At 32.3% G+C, this 22279-nt stretch overlaps 1 protein-coding gene across 21 annotated transcripts in view; it reads right to left on the bottom strand.

Moving 5' to 3' along the window:
* Positions 1–22279, bottom strand: part of LOC145246641 (uncharacterized) — a 370950-nt gene that overhangs the window by 190985 nt on the left and 157686 nt on the right. For 10 of the 21 annotated variants that reach the window (XM_080108757.1, XM_080108775.1, XM_080109282.1 and 7 more), the window contains one exon: positions 6663–6792. In XM_080108757.1, the coding sequence (XP_079964883.1) occupies positions 6663–6792 (130 nt within the window). Of the gene's footprint in view, positions 1–629; positions 717–6350; positions 6479–6662; positions 6793–22279 lie in introns of those variants that run through there. The other 11 variants (XM_080108458.1, XM_080108381.1, XM_080108528.1 and 8 more) reach the window with 5 other exon arrangements.

The following is a 22279-nucleotide window of genomic DNA, read 5'->3' as shown; positions in this document are numbered from 1 at the left end:
TTGATGTTATTCTTTAAATGTTTCAGCTGATTTAATCTTTGACCTTTTTGTTGTTGAACTCGTGAATAAAAAATAAAATGGTTAAATTCAAAATTTTTTATGCTTTCAGAATTTGATAGGACACATTTGAATAAAATCTGATTTAAATCAGCCAAAATGTCATAAGATTAACATCTAAGATGAGAAGAGTAATAAAAAAATATTGAGTAATAGAGAGTTCAGAGATAAAAAAGATTACAGAGTTAATAGAGCAACCAAATGAAAGCATCTGGTTAAAAAAAAAAGTAATTTAAGAACGTTTATACTGACCTCGAGAGATTTTTGTAATTAGTAACAATCAACCAAAGTTTTATCGAAAGACAGATATATATTCTTACTATAGTTTGTGCGTCTTTAAAGACTCTTGTAATAGCTTTAACAACATGTAGTTGTTAGTACAGATGCGAAAGAAATGTTGGAATTTAGAGTGATGACTGGTTAAGTAGCAGAGAGAACACATGAAACGTTTTAATCAAAATTCTTTAGAGAGTCTATAAAATAGATTCTAATTATGATAAAAAAAACAATTAGTTGAGATGGCATTGCCATAATAGGAAAGACTTCTTGTATAGCCAACGGAGCATATTTACCTGGCAAAGACGCTATCTTTTGAGCTGCATATTTTGCGGCTGCCTTAGGAGTAAGTCCTGCAGCCAATGCACTTTTGTTTAGTGCATCTGGCACAAAGCAAAACAAAAACAAAATTGCATAATTCACAAACATTCAAAAACGCTTTACAAGTTAAAACAATGCATTTTAAATAAGCCGCAAATAAGTAGACATTTTTTTTTTATTTCAGAGGAAAAACATTAACTTTTGTTAATATCTAAAAGTTATTTTTGTCCTACAATGCAATACACAGCTTTGCTATTATTAAAACGCAAAAATACATTTTTTATAACTTAAGAATGACAGGTCACAAGTATGGCTTGGAAATAGAAGTCAACTGTGATTAAGTATAATAACTGCTTCTCTCATAATAAAAATATTGTCTGAATTACATTTTCTATTAAATGTTTGCCTCTTTTTGTCTAAAAAGACAATAAATAAACTTTAAAAGAGCATCTCCATGAGAAGATGTTTACAGTGAAGCAAAGGTTAAGTAATCTCAAACTTAATCTCTTCTCAACCACATTGCTATAGGCCAATGAGAAATCCAAGATAAATAGAAGCAATGCAGGAAAAAAAAATAATGTAAAAAAAGTTTTTTTTTAAATTACTTATTTTGGAATTTTTGTTCTGGTCATATATCCTACTATTTAGTTAGAGGGAGAAGGGATGGGTTCATACCTTCACAAGTCTATTAGAGCAAGCGACTTATTTGGTATTCATAAATGTTCACTCGGCTAATTACTGACCAGGCTCAATGTTCCTTAACCATGTTGATATGACAAGAACCAGTATTGTAATGTGATAAAGCTGTAATCCAAAGCTTCTGATAAAGATGACTAGCTTTATATGCATTTTAAACTGGAACGCTAAAATTTCCTAGTTTTAGCAAATAGGATCATTTCATATTTAAACTTAAGAAATTAAAAAAAAAAAGAAATTTAAAAAATTACAAAATTTTCCAAAAATAAAGCACAATTTTTCAGAACACATTAACTTCACATGATTGAATTAATCCTTAGGACATTTACTTCTTTATACATCTTAGGATAACATGAAGATTAACAATAATGTTGACTCATTTTAGATCATGTCGAGTCATTGATAAACATACAATCGAAATGCACTCCCTTCTTGTGTGCACAATGCCTGACTGGGATTCAAAAGTTAGAATAAACATATGCCATCAACTTGAACTAAATAATCGATGTATAGAAATAGGATTTGTGCAACAATGCAGATCAAAGATGTATCATAGAAATACAATGAACAAAGAAATATTTCTGAACAATGCACTTAGCAAATCTATTACCAATGAAGATTTGATGTCTGTGTGAAGCCGAAACTACACTTTTACTATCTTAAATACTGTATTCAGTTTATTATTTCAAACTAATGTACTATTTTTCAATCCTGGGAGCTAGTATCTGTTCTATTATGATGCCATCCATTTATGCATCATTTTATTTTATTTCTTTTCTTTGTGGAGCAGAGGGGTAGTTTAATATCTGTTTTGTGATCAGACTATTCTTCCAGTTATTTACCTCCTCTTTGGGGTGGGAGGTGTAGTATATGTTCCTTCATCATAATATCCTTTGAAGCATTACCTCATCCTTTGAAGAGGCAGTGTAGTATATGTTTGTCATATATTTGGCAGGAGAATGCATATTAGTGTTTGTATTATTAACTTCTATTGGCTAAGTAAAATTATTGGATATTTATTAAATTATTAAATACTTAAAAAGTTAAGAGTCGGATACATCCATTTAATATTTTATGAAGTAATACATGTTTGTAAAAATAAATCATATATATTGCATACTGGTATTGGCACTGTATTATAAGAAAATAATACCTTAGTATAACAAAAAAATTTTAAACTCCCCATCCATCAAGTAGTGGTCTAATATAGGATAACTTATTTGCAATTTATTTATTTTTTTAAAATAAAGTTCATGTGGTATTTAAAACATATTCACTTCTATATAAATTAAAAATTAAGACCTAAAATATTTTTTTTTTCTATATCGTAATTTTTGAAAAGATGTACTGTTTTGTTTAAATCTTTGGTTTTGTTTTAAAATAACTGAATATTTAGTCTAAGAATTGTTTTTCTTCAGATTGCGGTATGAACCCATGTGACACAAGGTATATATTTTTGCAGACATAAAAAATACATTTGTGGACGATCTATAGATTTTAATTTTGTTTGTAGCTTAAAATTTATACATATTAACCATTTTTTCTTCAATAGTAGTAATGGAAAATTAAATTTTAAACAAAAACAACCCAATAATAAACTACAAAAATCATTTGCAGCATTGGAAAGTAGGCACATTTTTTTTTTCTGATTCTGATACTTTAAAAACTTCCAATTTTTCCGATAAATCGTCCCAACATTAATATAGCTAACACTTTTTTTTTTTTTTTTTTTTTTTTTAAATGCTAGTTTTACAGTTTTAGTCAGACACAAAGATCAATGGCCTTCAGAGATGCAAAAGATGCATTATCTTAGGTGAGAAATATTAATACAATGTTGAAGTTTAAAATGAAAGAATAGTAAACATTAGGAATTTTTACAATAAAATAAACAGTAAGTACAATTAGTTTTTTTTATGACTAACCAGCAGAACAAGGAAAACTTATCCATCCTGACTGTCAGACTACCACTTCTTCACTTAATAAAACTACTAATTACTCTATCATAAGCAAATACTCGTTCAAATAATTGTGCTTTATACTGAAGCAAGCCAAGTTGCTTGGCAACACGTTAATATAGAACAAAATGGATGAGGTATTTTAAAATGCCAATTTACTTGAACATTTCAGAACAGAATATCAGATGTAAAATTTTAGTTTGCTTTTTTCTTTTTTTAACAACAAAAACTTAATAAAAAGATACATAATTCAATAAAATTATATTATCTAACATATCTAAGATTTAACATTTGATCAGATTCTGTTGGTATGTACAATTTATCAAGTTTATCATTGTCATATTTGGTTTAACGTTTGTTTCACATACTGGCATGTGTTGGACGGTTTTAGGAGACTAACTTCCAAAATAACCTATCTCTAGTCAGGTGTATCCCTCAGGTTCATTTTTATCACTTTTTCTCATGCTTTCCCTGACTTTCCCCTGAAAAATGAACCTGCTATCTCAACTATTCTACACCTACTAACCCAAGAACTCTCTTCCATTTTTTCAACAGAACCATACCACCAAAGTTTTCTATTCTGCACACATCTCCCTGTACTGTCCAGATTTAATTTTTCTCTGAGGACATCAGATATAAGTGTCTGTAAAACTCGCATTACACATTGTATCATTTCTTTCCATGCAACGCATGTCCTCAACTGGCCAAGTTTCACTTTCATACATCATTACATTGTGTACACATGCTTGATAGATCCTTCTTGTGGTAACGTTCTGCTTGTTAATAATCGCAGAAGTTCCCTGAACTTAATGCATCCATTCTTAATTCTTGCAATCACACTAACACCTGCTCTATCCAATCCATCTCCATTGTCTTACATTTCTTGTACACAAACAGGTTATCCTTTTTCAACTTACCAATAGTTCTACTACATTTCTTGTACCTATAAAAAAAATCTTGCCTCAAATAAGAAAATGACTTCCAAAGAAAATAGATCTCTCATTATTTTCATTAATTTCGTTTTTCTTGAGATGGGTGTAGTGCAGCGAAAGATTAACAAAAAACGCTACAGAAAGGCTTGCTATATGCAGACTATTGCACACATCCTCACAACTGTCCCCTAAGCGAGACATGCTCCGGTATTCTCTCGAGGGATGCCTCGATGATGGATCTTGAGATGGAGTGAAACACTGCAATGATGATTAATTCTTAAAAACATAATTAGATTAGATTGAATGAAATATCCAACAATGAATAAAAATTATTTCACTGTAAAATTGTTAAATCTTTATTGGCTCATACAGCCGAGGCTTCAGGCAATGAAACCTTTCAAGAAATAAAATGTAGAGTGTTGAGCGAAACGTTTGAAATGAACAGAAATATTTCTGAATTTTTTTTTTAATGAAAAATCTTTTTAATCATGTCATAATTCTTTATAAGCCTATAATTGTTAACATACATTTAAATGCCATGTTGCAATTGAATTAAAAAACAATAAAAAAAAAATCCAGTCACAATAAAATTAATTAAAAATAAAACAGTGTATGTGTGTGTGTGTGTGTGTGTGTGTGTGTGTGTGTGTGTGTGCACGGCCTTCAGTAAATCACTTTATCAGTTCTGCTAAATCACCATTAAAAGTATTTCCTACAACACCCATTAAATGGAGTACCTTATTTACAAATATTTAAACTATTTAAAAATGTTTACTTGGAACCAATCAAGCAGTCATTAAAAATTAAAGATGTAAGCACAGAGGTTTTAGATCTGTAATCACACACACACACACACACACAAATCGTAAGGAAAAAAATATGCAGCGCTAGTATTCACATTAATATATATAAAAAAAAACATAGAATTGTGCCAGCTACTTAATTCTTCATATATATATGATCATTTCTGATAACCTAAGAAAAAAAAAAAAAAACACCGACGGTTGACTTTATTTAGAGTGAATAATTTTTTTTTTAATTAATTTTGTGACTTGCTATTTGATTTCTTGCTTCCTCTCTAACAACTTGAAACGGTGAAAGCTAAAACGTTACCTTTTTTTTTTTATTAACTTTTGTATAACATGACATTATATATATATATTATACACGTTTTATTTTTTATTACCGTATTTTTCTGTTTTTATTAATTACCATTTCTACTAATATATATATATACACCTCCACACACATCTGTAAAATAATAAATAAATATATATAAAATATACAAATACACATTGGTCTTCATTATAGTGTGGAGGATGACTTTCATTGGGAGTAGTAGTATTGTGAGACAACAGAAACCAAGATTACTAACCGAAGGGCCTGACCTAAGATAGGTTCATAAAATTGAAACAGTGAAAAAAAAATGTTTGTTGTGCCAATACACAAAATTCCTGTTCTAAACCTCCTAAAAATCCGTCCAACAGCTTTGAGGTTATAGTGCAGACATATAAAAGATACACACTCCCTTTATTATAATACATTGTACATTAACATGCTAATATTTTGAAAACCAGTTGAAAATATTAATGTTTGGTTACTCAGCAATGACTGCAAAATTGAGACATGTATGTGTGTTTGTATTAGAGTAACAAATTTCTATGAATTTCTAACCCAAACAATTCTAATTATGGTGCTTATGCACTTGTACTGCACTATTTTTTATTAGTATTTTCAAGTTTAAAAATAATAATAATAATAATAATAATAATAGATATTCTAAAACTTGAATTTAATTGTTAGGTGAAAGTACAGAATACTTACAAAACACCCCCCTCTCCCCATGATAAGAATGGCTTTCTAAATAACATTATTATTTCAGCACGATACAATATGTTCATAAGTACCCTAATTATTTTTCGCCTAAGAAAATATAGAATTTTTAACTAGTTTAAAAATAAATAAATATTCGGTTTTCTAAGCTACATCGCATCGCTCCCATTATAGTAAATTAAGAACACCATTCAACATAAATTTTAGTTATTGAAAGATTAATTAGCCAACAGATAGTAGCTATTATAATATTTAGAAAAAAAGAAAATAGCCAACTTACGCATAAAGTAGTACTAAGAACAATGGCAGTCAAGCAAAATCACTGAAGAATATCAATTTTATTTCTGTCTTTTGAAAACTTTAATGAGAGAAGCAGCAAACAGGAAAACCTACACTGTATTGACTTCCTACCGATCCCAAATAAGTATTTTGTCTATTGATAAAAAAAAACAAAAAAAACAAACAAAAAAAACAAGCTTTTAAAAATTATTAAAACAGCAGATGCCCTGAGTGAATAAAAAAAAATTAAAGCTTCAAAATTAAAAATAAATAAAAGGCAACATATTAAATAAAACAAAAGGACAATACTTACTTTGAGCCTTAGCTCCAGGCGCTGGTATTCCTGATTTAAGGTGGGGTAACCCAGAAGGCTTAGATATTTTGGACGGAGCCTTCAATCCTGAGGGGGCCTTCAATCCTGAAGGTTTAGGGGGTGCGGCCATCTGCAAACGAAATTAATTATATATAGTATGTTTCGGTTGATTACCACAACAGGGGAGGATAGAAAAACGGCTAATAGAAAAAAAAAAAAACGTTTACAGCTAAATATAAAGATGCATATAATTGATCATCTGTAAAAATAAAACCAGATAAATATAGATGTATGTATATGGATGAATGCATAAACACATCCACATAAAATAAAGCATAACAGTTAATAACAAACGAATATAAGCAAATCGAATACTGAATGAATGGCAGACAAATATTTACAATTGTATAGGAGAAAATTCACACACACACACACACACACACACACACACACACACTAGCAAGCCGTCCAGTGTTGCCCGGTCATAAAATATGCTTAAATATGATATTTGAATTTATATAAATAAATAATATAGACATAGCACATTTAGTTGACTTACACCATGTCAAATTCCAATTATTATTATAGAGCAAATTCTATGCTCATTATAATACTGTACCCAATATATAGTGGTGATTTCAAGAGTGAAAAAATAATAATAATAAAAATAAAAAATAACTTGGGTGTCATTGGCTGGAATCAAAACCAAAATATGTAGCTTTCCTGTCTGATCAAAATTCACACGCATATTAAAACTTGTTTAAAAAAATTTTTTTAAATAAGAAATAAATAAATAAAAATAACAATATTAAAAATGTATATTTGCGCATATGTAAAAATAACACATTTTGTCGGCTTACACATGCCGATTCCAATTCTTTTTCGATTTTGACCCCATCGCAGCTATTTTAATCGACTAAAAAAACAAATCGAATTTGTTCAACAGGTCCAAATCCTTTATATATTAAGTTTCAAGTCTGTAAACCAAAAATTGACAGTAGTTTGATAGAGACAGTTCCTCATACAGACATGGTCACACACTTCAGTATATATATATATATATATATATATATATATATACCGAGGAACACACCTGTCTCTGATGAGTTATCTGGTGAATTTCTGTTATTCAACAAAAGATGTGTAAGACGTACTACATTAACATATGAATAAAATACAATTAATATGAAAAAATTCTATATACATCATATATACATCATATAAGTCACTTTCTGTCTGGGAGTTCCTTCCTCATAGGTTCCCAAACGGCTAAGCTTATCTTTTGCAAATTTCACACAAAAGTAATTTATATGTCTGGCAGTATTCTTAGATATGTTTTGTACAGAAATTCATTTGATAAGGATCAAAAATCGGAAAAATCCACTCCTAAAAAAGTTTTTTTTCCTTATAGATAAAAAAAGAATAATTTTTACAGGGGAATTTTTATACGTTACACCGGCAAGTGAGATAATAAAATCTTAGCAATGATTTCTTAGGAAAAATAATTATTGACGTATGGAGATATAGCACAGTTGTAGAACATTCGACTGCAGATCAAATGAGGTTTTTATCATTTATTTTCTGTAAATGTAAAGATTACAAATATTAGTTAAAAAAATAAACAATTGTACACAAGGCCAACTCAAAAAATGGAGAGGGGGATCTATAGTCATCCTTGTTACTGTATCTTTTTACTTGTCTAAGGGGTACCCCTAGCTGAGTGACAAATGTCAGTGACAAAGCACGCTCTGGACGCCTATGCACACTGCACAGCCACCAACCCCCATCATTTGCCAAAGTGCATTGAGAATGGTGGTGATTATGTAGAAAAATAAATTCTAGAGCACAATAGATCGCTTGTTTTAATGGTACTACTTTCATCTGCATAGCTTTTCAACGTTTTTTTTTGTTTTGTTTTTTTAGTTAAAACATAGGATGCATTACTTTTGGAACAATTGTGTGTGTGTGTGTGTGTGTGTGTGTGTATATATATATATAGATAGATAGATAGATAAGCAAAAAATTTCATAGAAATCCTTATTTGAAGGAAAGAAATATTATAAAAAGAAAAAAGGAAACAATAGAATTTATTATTAGGCTGGTGCAAAAATGTTTTTTGAGAGGAAGTTGAACATCAAAAAACATTTTTGCACCAACCTAATATTTTGATTATTCATACTGCTATTCTCATATTGGATGTCCGACCACATTCAGGTGCATCTTTTCCAACTCTGAAATTTATGTCTAAAAGACGCACCTGAAGATGAGAGGTCATAGTGAGAAAAATAGTGTGAGAATAAGTTTAAAGATGAGAATAATAGTCCGAATAATCTAAACAAATTATCAGTCCTCATCTAAAATTATTATTTTTTTTTTAATCTGAAATATAAACTAAAGTATTATTCTTGAACATTCAATACTTTTATGATTGATTAAACAAAATTATATATAAAAAGAAAAGTAAATATGGCATGAGATCTTTATAACTAAACAAAATTGTCAAAAGTATTTTTCAAATTTATACAGCAAAAAATACACTGTATAGACATCTTCCTGTCAAATTTTTCATAAAAATACTTCAGGATCAATTTCTGAAAGAAAAAGTTATCAATTATCTCTATTGCTACTATTATATAAAAGTAACCGTCTGTGTGTGTGCTCGTTCCCTATGGACTCGAAAACGGCTAGGTTGTTTTTTTTTTATCAAATTTCACACAAAGGTAATTTATGTAGCTGGCAGTGTGTTTAGATAGGTTTTGTATTGGAATGTCTTCAATAAGTATCGATAATCGAAATAATCGGATGAAAGAACGAACGGGCGATTTTGACCAAACCTAACACCTTACACAGCCTAACATCACAAGTGCATTCGAGAAATTTTTATTACCATGCAAGCCAAAAAGACAGACATAAAATCAACAATGGGTTCTTTGATATGATAGGGGTGCGTGCAAAATAAATATTTTTGTTTAGAGCACAATTGAAGCATGATACTTTACTTTTTCATTTTAAACTTACATTTATATCCATCATTACTGCATAACCAGTAAGGCCAGACATAAAAATCAACAGTAGGTTCTTTTATATGTTGAGATGTGTTCAAAATGAATGTTTCTGTTAGAGCACAATTGAACGATTATACTTGACTTATGCATTTTAAACTTTAATGCAAGCCATGTACATATATAAAAAACAAAACGGCCGCATGTGTTTTTGTATGTCCAGTGAAGGATTTTTTTGTCGAGGTTCTTGGGGGGGGGAAGGTTTACTATGTTTTAGAACTTTTTATATACTCCCTAGATCATAATATTTGGTTTTGCGAAGGGACGTCGTCTCTAGGTTTATTTTGATTGACTTTTATAAAATTCACGCTGTTCCATATCCTCTCGTGTGTTTGTGTTTTTCATATAAAAGTGAAACTGAATTGAAAGCGAAGGCAGCTTCCCAGCAGAAAGCAATCAGCTTTGATCAATCTGGGGAAACTCCTCATATAAGACATTTGTTATTTTGTTATTCATTTGGACACTCCCTTTTATGGGGAGCTGGTTTTCCCTAACATTGTGGGGAAACAAACAAATAAATTAAACGTCGGAAAGCTGAATTGGCCTCCAGCCAACGTTTGTTTCTGCAAGTCAACTTTTTCATTGAGATCACTAAATTTCAATGCTTTTCCATTCCTATAGTCTCCTAGCATAGCGGTAAAATCTCATGTTTTCTTTCACTTTCTTTTCCATCTTCGAAATACTTTTTTTTTCTTTTACAACTACAAACACTCAGGCAACGCCAGGTACCCCTGCTAGTTATATATAAAAATAATTTTATAAAATCAACAATAGTGCAATGTAGACTACAATGTATTGTGAACTTAGTCACTGCAAGAGCCATGTGAAGCTTCCTCCAGGTGCACCATGATGGGTCGCCAACTAGAGCAGGCAAACAATCGATTTGATTGAAAAATGATTTGATTTTGATGACAACAAAAATATGAGTGTGAAACATTCATTGATCATCATTCAATCCCGAGCAACGTCGGGTCAACTTGCTAGTCAACAGATAAGGATAATAATAGCTTTATTTTTTTTATGCTCAAAATTTGACCAAGAATGAATGAGGATGATGTCCTCTTGCACCTGGCACCAAATCTCATGTTATTGTTTGGTTATCAAAATGTATCCCCTTAATAAAATTGTCTCAATCAGTATCTTTGTAAAATGAGGTGAAGTAAAATTTAGAGATTTGCCCCCACCCCCTCAATACTGGCATTTTTAAACCTATTGGACAAGGTTAGTGTAGACATTTATGAAGGCCTTCGTTTTTAATTACATCATTAAGTATAGAACGACGAAACATTATTATTTCCATTCACTAGCATGAAGTCTGCTCTTGGATATTAATAACGATTCTCAGAGCCAATATGTTAAGAAATATGCCTCTCATCAACTTATTGTCATGTGAAAAGGTGATTTTTATTTTTTTTATTATTTTTTATTTTATTTTAATTACTATTTTACGTTTTTATCAGTTGTTTTTAAATGACTGTGTGTATAAGAGTTTATTATAGGCACCGCCAAAACTGGGGGGGGGGGGCAGGTCAGTACTTTTTGATGGACCGTCTTTTTAAAATTCTACCAAAAATCAGGTAATTATCGGATCAATACGAAATTTTCAGCGATTATTAAGAGAAGAATGAACTTTATAACGGTGTACTTATTTTTCATAAACGATATTTATATATATATATTTTTTTGCTTACAACCCCCCCCTTGTTTTGAAGTGGGAACAAATATGCTTAAAATAATCATCTGAAACTGAACAAAACATATTGTGTTGTTGTAAGGGACAGAATTATAGATTTAAAAAAAAAAAAAAAAAAATTGTTTGCATACCTTATTTTGACGTCTGAATATCAGAACTTCGATTGTGTTTAATTATCCTGCTTTTGAGTTTTGAAGTGTGAAATTCGGTGAATATGTTAAGTAAAATAATTAATTTAAGTTAAGCAAAACAAAAAAAATTTTTTTTAATATTTATACGAAAAAAGCCATTTTAAAATCTTTGATAAATAAATTAACAATTTTTTTTTAGCGAGCTGAATAATGCATGACCATTATTAAATAGGGCATGCTTTGAAGAATCGATACCAAAAAAAAAAATTCGATAAATATTGTGCCCTTTGTGTTAAAAATAGCATCATTTTTTTTTTATCCCGTTTGAAAACGTTTGTCACCTTTCGACTACGGTGGACCAAACGCGCTGAAATATTTTTTTTTTATTCTGCTTTAAATTCCCCCCCCCCCCCAATTTTGGGGAGCCTGGCCCCACACACATACACATTAAAAACCAAACTCATACAAATGGTCACCCATCTGGTACTGGCCAGCCTCAGCTTAATAATACATTGAAATTTTCGTCACTGAAAAATAAGTTTTTTTGGCCTGTTTGGTCTTCCATAGTTTGTTTCTTATCAAACGCAAACGTAAACAGTGTCGAGCTAGACTCTAGATTGACGCGAAATAATTGGTTACATATATGAATAAGTGGAATTATTTGAAATCCAGGTACTTATATTATAATATTTTTGCATATTCTCTTAGAAAATCATCCTAAATCTTAGTTAGACAAGAAATAAATAAATTAATTATTTCAAAAACCTTTTTTTTTTTTTTTTTAAATATTTATGTACGTTTTTTGTGCAAGACAAAAAATGTCAATTGTTAACTTTTTGGGAAAATTTAACATTTAAAATTTAATTAAAAATAGTAGAAAAAGTTTTACATTATTCTGTTTTAAAATTCAGGGTTTTATCTTTCTGGAAAAAAAAAATTACTCAGAAATAATGGATTTTAATAAATGTAATTTCGTTTTAAAAAACAACAACAACTTGATTTTGCGGCCATTTTTGGCGGTGCCTAGTTTATTATATATACTCAGGAGTTTAAGAAGATAACAACAAAAAACCTGGCCTTCTTCAAAACGGACAAAACAAATATGATCACTCATCTCGCTTACATTTTCTGTAAATTGTAAATAGAAAGTAAACAACTAAAAACTATAAGAAAATATGTTTATGAGAGAGAGAGAGAGAGAGAGAGAGAGAGAGAGAGAGAGAGAGAGAGAGAGAGAGAGAGAGAGAGAGAGAGAGATGTCCACAAAGCTTTTTTTCTTTTAACAATTAAAAGAAACCTTATTATCAACTACTGATTGTCATGGCTAATAGTACCATTCCCGAGAGTACACGAGCAACAGAAATTGCAATAAATGCATAGAAGATACTGTCAAGTCAGAATGATCTCCCTCTAACAGGCTAGTAAACTTTTCACTTTTTACCTGCAAGTATCCTACATCTCAAAAAAAAAAAAAAAAAAAAAAAAAAAAATCTTGAAAAACTACTTATACTATTTAATATTCTTCATATGCCACCAAGTCAAATTTCATTAATATCAATATTATTGAGCAACATTTTACAAAGCTAATGTGTGGTAGTGGTGGTGGTGGTGGGGGGGAAACATAATTTTCCTTCCAATTTTACCTTTTTCATAAATGACGATTATTGTCTATTCTTCACCGTAGAAAAACACCACTGAGATGGCAATAAATAAATTAGTACTCTTAAAATTTCACGTTTCCCTGACTTTTTTCAAAGATGTAATTTTTCCCTGACTCAAAGTGAAATTCCCTGACTTTTCCCTGACCTTGAAGAATATTTTTTTCCCTGACTATTTCCTGACCTGTGGCAACCATGCAATATTATGTGAAATTATAAGCAGATAGAACCATACAGCATTTTCTTATTGGATATTTAGCAACATAAATTATAGTTGAACCCCGGGATACAGCATTAAAAATTAGTAACAAAATACAAATACACATGTATATAATCAAATAACATAAATAACACCGTAAGGCGTGGCAAATGCCGTAACCAGGGACCGGAAAAACATTGTATTACAAATCGTAACATGAAAAAACCGTGTCCTAGGGCCACCGTATCCCGGGGTTTTACTGCATAATAAATTTGTGATAATCATTCAAAAGGCCCTACACTATGCTCTCAGTAAACCATTTATTTGAACAGGACAGTTCTTTGATATTACTACCTAATTAAAACATTGGATTATATACATTACAAAATCTCCAATTTCAAAAGGTCTTGATATTAAGCAAGAACTAATAAGAGTTGAAAATAGAAGCAGAATAAATACCAATAAAATGTTTAGAAAAGGCAAGACAGGCATTCAATTAGCTAAACAGAATATGGCACAAAGCCAAATATGGATAGGGGATAAACTGTGTTGCAATAATATTTTGAGTAGGAATAAATTGTTTGCTGAGGAAAAATTAGTATTTGAAATCTTTATTTTTATTGGAGACTAGCAGTTCAGTCCGGCTTTGCTCAGACCCTATGTACTGTTCATAACTTTATGTGCATATGTGTATATATATATATATATATATATATATATATATATATATATATATATATATATATATATAGTAAAAAGTTTGACTCATGTTCAGGTAACCAACATCTAAAATCGCAAGTGTTTAGACCCAAAATTGGCAGAGGAGTTTGGTAGAGTATGTAAAGGTCAACTTTTTCAACTTTGCTCTTTTGGCAACCAAATTTTCGCCCAAAAACTGATTAAAAAGCTTGCTGCATGTCTGAATACTCTTTATGCAAAATCTCAAATGTTTACACCAAAAATTGGCTGAATAGTTTGCTAGAGACCGCAAATGTCAAATCTTTTAAAATTTGAACCCTTGAAAGCTAAACTTTCGGCCAAAAACCTATTAAAAAGCTTTCCCTATGTCTGAATACACTTTATGTAAAATTTCAAATGTTTAGACCAAAAATTGGCTGAGTAATTTGGTAGATACAGCAGATGTCAATTTTTTTTTTAACTTTGACCCTAATTTTGACCCCTTAACATTTGTTTTGGGCTCAAATCAAATTAAAAAGTTTAATCCATGTCCAAGTAACCCATATCTAAAATTTCAAGCCTTTACACCCAAAATTGGCAGAGGAGTTTGGTAGATTTTCCAAAGGACAAATCGTTGAACTTTGACCCCTTGACAGCCAAATTTCTGTCCGAAAACCGATTCCAAAAATTTTCCCAAAGCTCAATACCCCTTATGTCAACTCTTGAATCTAGACTGGAAATTGACAGAGTAGTTCGGTAGGGAAATGTACACACAGAGACAATTTCACTTTTATAGATATATAGATTGAAATCTTACATCTAATGGGAAGGAAGCAAGTGAGTTTCTGTGGATCATTTAATGTTGAAGAAAAAAAGATTGCATTTAATTATTTTTTTCAAGTTAATATTTGAAAGTGACAATGTGATATTGTGTTGATAGAAAATCTTATGGGCCAAAAGTAAATAAACTGACAAAATTGAAGAATTCAATAATTATTGATTAAATATTTACCAACATTGTATCGAATTAAAGATGACATGAGGGCTATATTTTTATTTATTTTTTAGATATTTTGAGGTATAAACTCAAAGGATTTTTTTAAAATTATAAACAAGATTGGTACAGTTCTGAATTTTTGAGATGAATGATTGTTTAATCCAAATAATACGAACAGACTGCTGTTCTCATCTTGAGTGTTATTTGCCCAATGTTTCGTTCGATGTAACCTCTAACCTTCTTCAGGTGTATATGTCATGTTTGATATTGAGAAATAACAAAGACGGCAACTTATACGTCTGGAGATTGCATCGACCAAAAACATACAAATGACACTCAAGATGAGAACAGTAGTCCGATTGATTCAAATGATACAACCAAGATTGGTATAATTTGTATACTTTATGTAGAATGATTTGCATTTTGGTTCTTTCAGTATTTTCAATAAAAAGGTTGAAAAAGCTGTGTTGTTCCTGTTTATTTCGCCTAACTACTTATGTGAACTAAAAGTTTACATTTTAGTAATTAAAAATGGACTTGCATTAATTTAATGAAATTAATTTTTATACTAAAGTAATTTATTTTTTAATTAAAAATTAAAAAATAAATTACTTTAGTATAAAAATTAATTTCATATCTAAGTTAATAAGATTCATCTTATAGGATTATTTGTATTCTTAGGTAATAAAATCTGTACACATTTTCAGAAAAGATATAAGAATTATGACTAATCCTTGACCTTTTAGTTGGAACATGGTCGATAGCATCTTTCTAGACCTCATTCTCAACCATTCAGTCAAGGGTCACCAATGGGTGAATCACAGTTCTGACAATGACGAGCAGCATGCAAAAATCTTTTTTAGTCTAGTCTTCTGGAAAGGAAATACACATGACATTAGTAATAGGAGCAACTGACAATCTGTTCATTGAATGGTTCGGGTAATCAGAAGAGGAGATCCATTCAGAGTCATCCATAAGACATGCTTGAAAAACAAATGCTAGATCATGCTTTCTTCTAATGCCATTAACCCTTGCAGTACTGGGAGTATATCAACGAGGTGACAGCTCATACTGATCTTCAGCATCTTCTTTAACTAAACATATCCTTTATAATCAAAAACGTCAGGCTGACATGGAACAGGGAAAGACGAATCATGTTTCTTACGATCCTAATTATAGTGCAGTGTGGATCTCGCAGCCGAGAGATGACCAGGTAAACTCTTTGACTGATTAAAATCTGATTTCTTCAAATGAAGGTGAAGATCAGATGTATTAGGAAAAGATTATGTTCCTCAATTTATGAAAAGAGTATTTATGAGTATAAGTAGTGAGATGTCTCACAGCTGGACAGCTCACCAACCCGCAAGATTATGTATGATCTCCTAAAACTCTCCCAACTTGGTTCAAGCCACTATCTGCATTCCAATGGTGGAAAATAATTGGCATCAAGTGTCCAACTGTACTTTCAACTTTAACTATCGTCGACTGTTGCAAAAAAAAAAAAAAAAAAAAAAAATACTGCCAATAGTCGTCACCTAGACATAAAAACACTAGCCTCTGCAAACTGCTCCCAGTTATAAAACTAAATATATCTATCCATGGTTTGGTCTTTTTATTACCATCATTGCTACACCTTGATTAAATAAAACCCTACCCATAGCCCTCTTTTGTCTGCCTTAAGGAATATATTTTGATCCATTGTCTACTGATAAAACCTATTTCCTATCTGTTCTGTTATATTTATTTAATCTTTTTCCCCTTTATTTCCCATCACAAAGGACGAGGGGGTGGGTCAATAGTATCACATAAAAATGAGTCAAATATGAGTGTGTTCTACTTCTGAGCATGGTAGGTTGGTTCTAGCAGACCTTAGCCCTTTCGGCAAATTTATCCTATAAGCTTGTTTAATGAATGAATCATAAAAGAAATCCTTTAAGATGTCCACTCCCCACTTTCAATTTTTTGTCCTCAGCCTTTTCCAAATTGCATTTATCTTAGGACACAACCCATTCATCTATCTACAAAATAACCCCCTCAATATGAAATAATCCTGAAGACTACGGCCAAATCAAGCAACATAAATATCTGTAAAAACTTGAAGAAGCCCCCCCCCCCCAACTCACTGGAGTCGGCATTAAATAACCGAAAAGGGTTGATATGCCGTAAAACAAAATAACTAACCAACCAATCTAAACGCTATCATAGGTTTTCTTTTTTTTTTTTTCTCCCTCTTAGATCCAACTCCTATTTAGAGATTCACTTGCTTGGTCACAGTTCTGAAAAAAAAAAAAAAAAAAAAAAAAAAAAAAAAAAGTGAGCGGTCTATTAATTAGAAAGGGTGGTGAGGTCTTATTTTATTTTTTGCCCCCTTCTCGGTTTTAATTCAATTAAATTTTTGTGTGTATATATATATATTTATTAACAAAAGGCAGACCGGAAACCATGCGGATCGGAAACAAAAATAGGACAGTACATACGAGGGGTGTGCAATAAGTAATGCCTGAACTAATTGTAGTTTCTGTTTTACAGGTGTTTGCACTGAGTCAGGTGTGAAATGGAGCTTGTTGAATGTCGAGCAGTGATCTGGTTTTTGTATTTGAAAGGACGCACATCACAGCAGACTTTTGATGAAATGAAAGAAACTTACGGTGATAATGCCCCATCATATGACCTTGTAAAACGCTGGCATCGGGAATTCAAACATGGCCAGAAGTTTGCGGAAACAGCTCCGAGACCTGGTTGCCCTCCTCTTCTACCATTGATGAGGCATCTGTCCGTCAAGTTGAGGCTGCCATTTTGGAAGATCGGTGCATTACTATTCGCCAAATAGCCCAAGATGTCAAGATGAGTACAGGGTCTGTGGAAACTATCATTCATGACCATTTGCATATGCATAAGGTGTCTGCCAGATGGATTCCCAGGTTGCTCATACCATTCCAGAAGCGAGAACGCGTTGAGTGCTCGAGGATGGATTTGGAGATGTGCCAAGAAGATGAGTCAAAGTTTTTCAAAAGACTGATTACACATGATGAAACCTGGGTCCATCACTATGATCCAGAGACCAAAGCCCAGTTAATGCAGTGGAAGTACTTGGACTCACCATCTCCAAAGAAGGCAAGGGTGCAGCCCTCTGCTGGCAAGGTCATGCTCACAGTCTTCTTGGACCAGGATGGAGTAGTGATGACAGATTTCCTGGCAAAGGGTACCACAATTACAGGAGCCTATTATGCTTCACTTTTGAGGAAATTAAGGGAAGCTATCAAAATAACGAGGTGGGGCAAGATTAGCAAAGGTACTCTCCTTCTGCAGGACAATTATCCGGTCCACAACTCGCATGTCGCCAGATCAGAAGCACGGGCGTGTGGTTATAAAATTCCCCCATCCTCCCTACTCTCCTGACCTTGCACTCTCTGACTTTCACCTCTTCCCAGCCATGAAGTTGTTTTTGAAAGGAAAGCGTTTCCCAGATGATGCAGTCTTGATTTCTGAAGTCGCGCCGTGGTTGGAGGACCAACCTGGAGTGTTCTACAAAAAGCTGCATCAAACGATGGAAGAAATGCATAACTTTGGGTGGTTCCTATGTAGAGAAAGACTAATAACTGTGCCAAGTTTCGTTGCTCTACTGCTATGGGAAGTGGGTCAGGGGCATTACTTATTGCACGCCCCTCGTATTTACTAAAACCTGCGTTAATTAGAAAATTAGGAAATTCATATTAGAATAAAATGAAATATACAGAGATAGGAATAAGCTATAGTTAAATAAAAATGAACATCAATATAAACAATAAGTGCGGCCTACTTTTTCCTCAGACAGAAACATAGCTGACGAGAGCCTAACATTATTTATGATTTACCATTAACTGGTCCCCTTTATGTTGTGCTTGAAACCGACAGTACCAATGTTTTTCTGAACTTCTGTACAATTAAATAAATATTAAGCTCTTATATCGAAAAAGTTTTTCTTTGTAACCAAGCACTTTGTTGGAATTCTTTCCCCAAAAAACAGTAAACAAATACATAGCCCCCACCAGGAGTGACAGTTGAACACTGACAGTCCGGCAGTCGACCACTCTAGAAAAGGAAACCCACATCACAGAAGAATCTCCTGCTCACACACCGTAGCAAAAGAAAGGAAAAAAAATGGTAAAATGCACCTTGGAGTACTCCGATAAGAACATACCAACCCTCAGTAACCAGCTATACACGAGGATCCTCCTAACAAAATTCAAAGAGGTCATCAAGAGAATGAGATGGAAAGTCTTAAATGAGGTGAGCAACCAGGGGAAGACAGAAAAAAACTACTTGGGTGTAAATCAATTAAATACCCAGGAAAAATAGACGATTTAGATAAATTTGAAAAGGACTTATTAGACATTACTCCAGCATTAGAGTTCAAATACAAGCCAAACAAATTCCAGAGGTCTTTAGCTAACGATATAAAGAGATTGAAAAGGAGTAACGACACAATAGTATTCTCTGATAAGACCAAAAATCTATATAAAATGGATAAAGCAAAGAAAACACAACTGACATTAAACTCCATTAACGATAAATACCAATTAGCAAAAAAAAAAAAAAGAAACATATAGATCTATTAATATAGAGGCTACAGAAGTAGCTACGAAATTAGGCATAGAATATAGAGCAAACCGCCTAGCTAAGAGAAAAGAATTTGTAACTTTAAAAGACCATAAGGAAAATTTCATCAATAATCCATCCTGCAGACTTATAAATCCAGCTAAAAGCGAAATAGGATTAGCCAGTAAAGCTATAATAAAAGAAATTGTCAAAAATATAAAAAGTAAAACCAACCTCAACCTATGGGATAACACGCAGTCAGTGCTAAAATGGTTTAACAATATAACCGACCCGCATAGATGCAAATTCACTCAACTAGATATTACAGACTTTTACCCCTCCATTACAAAAGACACACTAGAAAAAGCATTGAGTTTTACATCAAAATACAAAAACATTAGCAATATAGAAATAGAAACCATTACACATGCTAGGCAACCCCTCTTATTCTATGAAGGGAAGACCTGGGTAAAAAAATAAGACCCATTTGACGTGGCAATGGGGTCCTACGATAGTGCAGACATCTGCGACTTAGTGGGCCTATTCCTACTAGAGACTCTGAACAAAAAATTCCCAGATCATTCATTCGGCCTTTATAGCGATGGCGGCCTTTGTCTCTCACATGATCACAACGGGACTAGCCTAGATAAACTTAGAAAAGATCTAACCAAAACATTTCATGAACTAGGTTTTAAAATAAAAATTAGCACCAACCTATACGAAGTAGACTTCCTAGACACAACTCTAAATCTAAGTAACAGGAAACATAGACCCTTCCACAAACCCAATGAGACACTTAGGTACATAAACAAAGGATCCTGTCACCCACCCACCCCTACAGTTTTCAAAAACATGGTTGCCAATATCAGCAAAAGAATCTTCACGCTCTTCAAACACCAACATCTCAACCAAGCAGCTCCATATTACAATGAAGCGCTCCAGAAAAGTGGATTCACGGAGAGCATTAAATACCAGCCAACCCATCATCAGCTAACAAAAAACAGGCGCAACAGGAGGCGGAACATCATTTGGTTCTCACCTCCATTTTCCCTCAACACAAAAACACGAATGGGATACCTATTCCTGAAATTGCTAGACAGAAATTTCCCTCCACAACATAAGCTGCACAAACTATTCAACAGAAACACAATTAAGATCAGCTATTCCAACACCCAGTCAAAAAAGATCATCGCAAGGGAATGCAATGAAAATGAAATTGCAGACTGCTCTTGCAGATCCAGGGAAGATTGCCCATTAGAGGGAAGATACAGGGTGAAATCCCTCGTATATGAAGCAACACTCACACATCAGGCTAATGATACACCAGAAATATACATATGCATGACGAAAGGGATGGTTAAGCAGAGATTTTAAATGCACAACAGTTCCTTCAAGGATAAAGACAGCATTAGTCGCCAGAGTATGGCAGCTAAAAGACAACAAAAACCATTCAGCATTAAATGGAAGATCATAGAGAGAAGACCAGCATACTCACCAGCCTCAAAACGATGCCCCCTTTGTGATGTGGAGAAATACCACATTATAAAGACTATTAATGACCCTCAAAAGACCCGTTTGAACATCCGCAGTGAGACCCTTAAAGCCTGTATACATTGGAGACAAGCGCACCTAATAAACTGGTAAGGCTGAACAACAAACGAAGACCCCACCTAAAGGAATTTCTTCAAGAGTATTCTAGATGCAGTCAACTTAACGCATATTTAGTAAAAGTGAAAATCAATATTTAGGCAATTGTAAGTATAAAAATTAAGAAAATTATGGCTAAAGAATACTATACACATATATAAAAACAAAAAGACCTAGGAATTAAATAGCCTGCATACCTCCCCTCAACTATTATTAAAAAAAATAAAAATAATAATTACCTCCCTTAGACCAACTGAAACATGTATTAGTTCCCCTTAACTAAAAAAAAAAAAAAAATTAAGATAAATTAATTACCTCCCTTGGACCAGCTAAAATTAACAAAAGGCAGACCGGAAACCATGTAGAAACAGGACAGTACATATTTACTAAAAAATGGATTAAATAAAAAATTAGAAAATTCATATTAGAATAAAATAAAATATACAGAGATAGGAATAAACTATAGCTAAATAAAAATGAACATCATTATAAACAACAAATGCGGCCTACTTTTTCCTCAGACAGAAACAACATGGCTGACGAGAGCCTAACATTATTTACGATTTTCCATAAACTGGTCCCCTTTATGTAGGGGCTTGAAACAAATGGTACCAATGTTTTTCTGAACTTCTGTACAATATATATATATATATATATATATATATATATGAAAAATAAAAATTTACAATTAGTTGGGTTATCTTCAGTTTGACAACCTCCCAGTGTAAATGTAATATTTTGATGACTGATGATATAGATCAAGAATGACCAACGACATCCTTGCCTTCACTTTTGATGGCCTTGTGTCTATCTTTTGTTTTTTCATGATTTTTATATATCTTCAGCAAATAAATAATTCAAAGTGTAGTATCTGTTCTGAAACTACACTTTATCTTTTCTATCCTTGCCGAGTGAAGAAATCGTTCTAGCAAAGACAATTTTAATTCTTGTATGAATACAGAAGAGTGTCCGTT

Source organism: Euprymna scolopes, chromosome 1 (assembly GCF_053919585.1).
Source record: "Euprymna scolopes isolate OS-2025 chromosome 1, ASM5391958v1, whole genome shotgun sequence".
Lineage (NCBI taxonomy): Eukaryota > Metazoa > Mollusca > Cephalopoda > Sepiida > Sepiolidae > Euprymna > Euprymna scolopes.
The sequence above is the reverse complement of the archived record's forward strand: the minus strand, read 5'-3'. Positions and strand labels throughout refer to the sequence as shown.